Here is a 4,720-nt window from a genome sequence, read left to right as displayed (position 1 = left end):
CTATATGTATATTTATTTAAGACTACAATTTAATATTCATTTAGAGACATTATGTAAATTTTTGAAGTTACAATTTATTTACTTACAGAATGGTGGGACCATGACTCGCATGGGAATGAAATTTTGGAAAGTTGTGGCCACTTCAGTGCCACAATGTCTTCTGACTATACTTTCCAGAAATCGATAGATTGCATTATGCAAGGAAAGATGGGACAGTCATATCTCCGCCCTCCCTCTGCCTCCCTATACCCAATAGCTAATGGCAAAGACTGAGAAACCAATTGGTTGCTTTGAAACTGAAGTTGAAATCTGAAATCTCTTAATGGTGATGGATGGTGAGGGAGCAACTCAGATGCCCGCTGGTGAGGTAGGGCTGTCTGAAGAGTGCTGGTGATGGATGGCTAAGTCCTTTTCCTCCTTGGAGGGAAGGAACTCTTGGAACATGCTGGGATGGGAAGCGGAGTACCATTTTTCTCATGGTCCATGACTCCATTTATCCCCTCAGCAAAGTGACAGGCAGTTCTGCAATCCAGCCAAGGAGAAGTAGTAGTTGTTTTCTATGCTCCTTGCCAGCTTTCCACAAGCAAAAGCAGTGGGGAAGCCCACAGGAAGTTGGAAGTCACTCTTGCTCCCACTGTTTTTATGCCCACCAGTGGTCATTCTATTTCTCTGTTTAGGTAAGAAAATATCCCTGAAAGGATGACCCAAAAGGTCATGGATCTAGTGTAAAATAAAAATATCATTATCTTGCTTCAATTCATCTCAAGTTAGTGTGCCTCTAGTGCCTTATCCCTAAAACAAAAACATGGACATTTACCTTTTCCTATGAGAACACCTATTTTAGAGTCTAACTTTTCTCCTGGATCACAGCTTCTTGTAATTAACTGGAGAACAGGAAGAAATGGTCTAATATCACAGAGTCTTCGGGTTTCATCCTCCAGTTCCTCGCGTACTGCTGTTTGGTTCACACAGGAGAACATATATGAATCAATCTCCAGAAGAAGATGAAATAGAGGATAGCTGTGTGCTTGTTTCCATAGTAGCTGCAAATAAGACCAAATTGTGGTAAATGCTCCAGTTGATTCACTGGAAAGTAAATTTTTTCCATTTAAATTCAGCATCAGTTCACTTCCTACTCTTGTATCATAAACAAACATCCTTAAATCAAATCCAGCTGATTCAAGCCTTCAAAGAACAACAAATGCATCAAATTTCAGTGTGTTGGTATATTGAGCTTAAGAGAAAACTAGTTCATTCTACTACAATAAGTATTCTAGAACAGCCTTTCAGGAACAAAAATATATATATTATTTATATTCATCCAGAAAGTTGTAAGGAAGACCTTTTTTCTCCAAGTTGGTTCTTTTGCGATCTTCATGGTAAATTTGTCAAACTATTGAGCTGGGTTGGCTAACTATTAAAGCAAAAATCAATTCCAAGCCAAATGTATAATCTCTATTAATCAATCATTAGGCTTATTTCCATACAAATAGAATAAATGTGCCCGGCCATTTTCAGTACCAAACAGAGATGTACATTTATTATTTAGGTAATGGAAGAGAAAGTTGGCTAAGCAGGCATGGTCCTAAAGATACAGGGGGTTCAGCACAGCACCTCTTGATTCTTCTCTAAGGAGTACATTGGGATTGTTTTCTGTTCAAAATATTATTTATTATATTGTTCCTCTTCTATGACTAGAAGCTAGATAATCAATACTTACTGAATGTTTCATGAAAATAACTGAATTATGCCCCAACAGGGAAAAAAAGATATCTGCTCTTAAAAATGTCAATAACTCATATTAAGAATGTTACTTAGTAAAAATACTAAGTAAAAATACTCAGAAAAGATGTTTCAATTAAAAATATATAAATAACTAAGCAGCATTTTACCTGTTTGATATGACAAATAGTGGCATCACGAGGAACATCTAGACTGATGTAAATTCCAGTGGGAAGCAGGCAATCCACAGAGATTGAGCTATCAGCTGCTATGTGTGAATCTACTGCCCAGATGTCCAGGATATCTGCCATGGCAGGAGGCATTATAGATTTTAAATATCATAACCACATGGACCTAAAAAGAAAAACAAAGATGGAGCAAGTTGAAATTTTTTTCCGTCCCTCAGTTCAGCTTGAAAAAATCAAACAAAAATCTACAGAATTATAAATCAAATCCTAGTAGAAGCAGCCTCATAATGAATGAATTTTATGAACATGTAAGGGTACCCTTGAGATGTGCTCAACTACTGTTGAGTAAACAACCACAAACTTTTCTTGGCAGCAACACAGAAATTGCTTGTCATTGTCTTGGATATTTTTCAACTTTGCCGTTTAGCCTTTAGTCTACTACTCCTTGATGGTCTTCCATTTAACAACTTACAATGCCTGGTCCTGTTTGGCCAGGTGTGCAAAAGACAGTTGCTATACTTGTCTTCTCTTGATAAGGTAAGCTGCTGAAGAATCTGACATGCTTTACTTAGTACTTTGTCCCTGTAATTTCAAGTAATCTAGAATTTGTAAATGAAGAACAAATCCAGGGTCATAAAGGGACTAGCCTTACTATTTAAGTACAGCTGTTTTGGACTCATGTTCACCTGATTCTTTGGCTCCCACTCCATGTATGTATAAAATGAATATATAAAAATAAGGAAAAATATTATACAGTATTGAGCTTAGAGGCGTATTGAGTATATTAAGCTTAATTCAAATACCTAAATGGCTGTTAGGAGAAAAGTGGAACAATATTTGAGGGATGCTAGTTGAATAAAAGGAAAGGAAATCAAACTGGAGTAAATAAGAACTACCCGATTTTGATGTCCTGCCTTGAACTGTGACCTGGGGCAGTTTTCACCCAGTTTACCCATGCAATGAAAAATAATAATTACTGCATGTTCAAAATGCCAGTAAGATATTCTACATATCAAGCCATGACCAGTTCCCCAGACTCTTAACAGTTTCTCCAAAGAAACTACATATGAAAACCCAAGTGAGTTTTCTTCAATATATATGTAAATTGGGAGGAAGCCTACAAAACTAAAATGGGTAGCATCTCCAATAATTTCTAATTATTTTCCAGGGATTCGTAATATGAAAGAAACATATGTCATTAATATAGTATGTTTTGATTCAAACTAGAAATTTGGTTAATTTCTATTTAAAAATTTTCTGGAGCTAGAAAACAGCACAATTTTGTGATTTAAAATACATGTAGTCTTCGACTTTCAAGTAGTTGCTTAGAGATCATATGAAGTTATGACAGTTGCCTCAAAAGCTACTTATGACCCCATTTCAATGTTACTGGCCTGCAGTCATTCATCCTTATGACTGACACAGGAAGTACAGGGATGCTGGAGGGGCTCCCCTGCCTATTTCTCCCCATCTACTTTGAATGAAAAGATAATACTTCTGAGGCAGGAACATTATTTGTAATATTTACATTTAAGTATTTATTTTACAAGAAATTCTAGATATCTTTTAAAATAAAATGAATGCCTACAATTCGGAAATACAAACATTACTGCTGCTTGAGAACTATCCTACAATTCTAATTTTTCAAGTACTCACTCACTCTCTTCTAATGTAGATAGTTGTCTGCAACCACTGACTTCCATTTTTAACTATCCAAATTATAGGTAGTTTTACAGCTGCTCAAACAAGCTAAATAGGTGCAATTATTCAAGCAAGTAACTGAAATGAGCTCCTTAAACTAAACTTAGTTAACTCATCATTTGTCACAGATAGAATTATATGGCAAACTGTATTCAGTTCAAAAGGAAAACCATTCTTTTATTCTCTTCCTCATGGCTTAATTAAAAGAAGAGACAGAAGAATGGATTCAAGCCTCATTCACACAGAAGACAAGCACTTTTCCCAGTCTGGTGCCCTTTAGATATGCTAGAAGAGGCTGCACTAACGTCTCCTTTTGAGCCAAGTTCAGCTCCTGGTGACTTCACAGAAATGTACATGTACAGAAGTGGTCTACTACTATCTTCTACTACTATGAGAAGTTTTTTGACTTTCCAGCTTAGCCTATTCCTTGGTATTCCTTGGAGGTTTTCCATTCAAACACTAACCAGGCCTGCCCCTGCTTACCTTTTAAATCTTGATAAAGTCAGCCAGGCATTACCACTAGCTTAATATTATGTCCATATGCAGCCACTGTGCCCAAGGAATCCAGCTACCAAGACAAATTAAGTATTTAGTGTAAATATAGATATAAGCATACCAGCAAAATCTTATCACATTTTAATATTATATATAACATTAGCATTCCATTTTTATGAAGCTATTTTTATCAATGATTGTAATCCATTTTTATGTGCCATTGAGGGTTGCCTTCAGTGCAGTAGGCAGCTATATAAATTTGATTAATAAATACATCAAAATTGGAAGCTTTTGCCATTGTTCTCTTTTTCCCTTTAAACTGTCCTTGATTAGCTTTTTAATTATCCTATTAACAGTAAGCATTAAATATAGCTCATTAGCTGTAAAAAATATAGCTCATTAGCTGTTAAAAAACCCCCAATAATATAATGCCTTTAGAATAGCTAACATGAGCACCGATTAGAGCAGGGGTGGGCAACCTCGGCTCTTTTATGACTTGTGGACTTCAACTCCCAGAATTCCTGGAATTCTGGGAGTTGAAGTCCACAAGTCATAAAAGAGCCGAGGTTGCCCACCCCTGGATTAGAGGAACAGGAAAGTATTATTTATTATTA

The 4,720-nt window shown here is 36.2% G+C and overlaps 1 protein-coding gene across 1 annotated transcript in view; it reads right to left on the bottom strand.

Annotated features, from left to right (window-relative positions):
• Nucleotides 1–2,055, bottom strand: part of PIK3CB (phosphatidylinositol-4,5-bisphosphate 3-kinase catalytic subunit beta) — a 45,420-nt gene extending 43,365 nt beyond the window's left edge. Inside the window, exons 1-2 of the mRNA XM_015821349.1 lie at nucleotides 1,893–2,055; nucleotides 818–1,043 (exon numbers count right to left, since the gene is read on the bottom strand). Coding sequence (XP_015676835.1) covers nucleotides 818–1,043; nucleotides 1,893–2,045 — 379 coding nt within the window. The 5' untranslated portion in view covers nucleotides 2,046–2,055. The remainder of the gene's footprint in view (nucleotides 1–817; nucleotides 1,044–1,892) is intronic.
• Nucleotides 2,056–4,720: the final 2,665 nt, after the last annotated feature.

The sequence above is a fragment of the Protobothrops mucrosquamatus genome, unplaced genomic scaffold (assembly GCF_001527695.2).
Source record: "Protobothrops mucrosquamatus isolate PMUCROS unplaced genomic scaffold, P.Mucros_1.0 scaffold_163, whole genome shotgun sequence".
Classification (NCBI taxonomy): Eukaryota; Metazoa; Chordata; class Lepidosauria; order Squamata; family Viperidae; genus Protobothrops; species Protobothrops mucrosquamatus.
The sequence above is the reverse complement of the archived record's forward strand: the minus strand, read 5'-3'. Positions and strand labels throughout refer to the sequence as shown.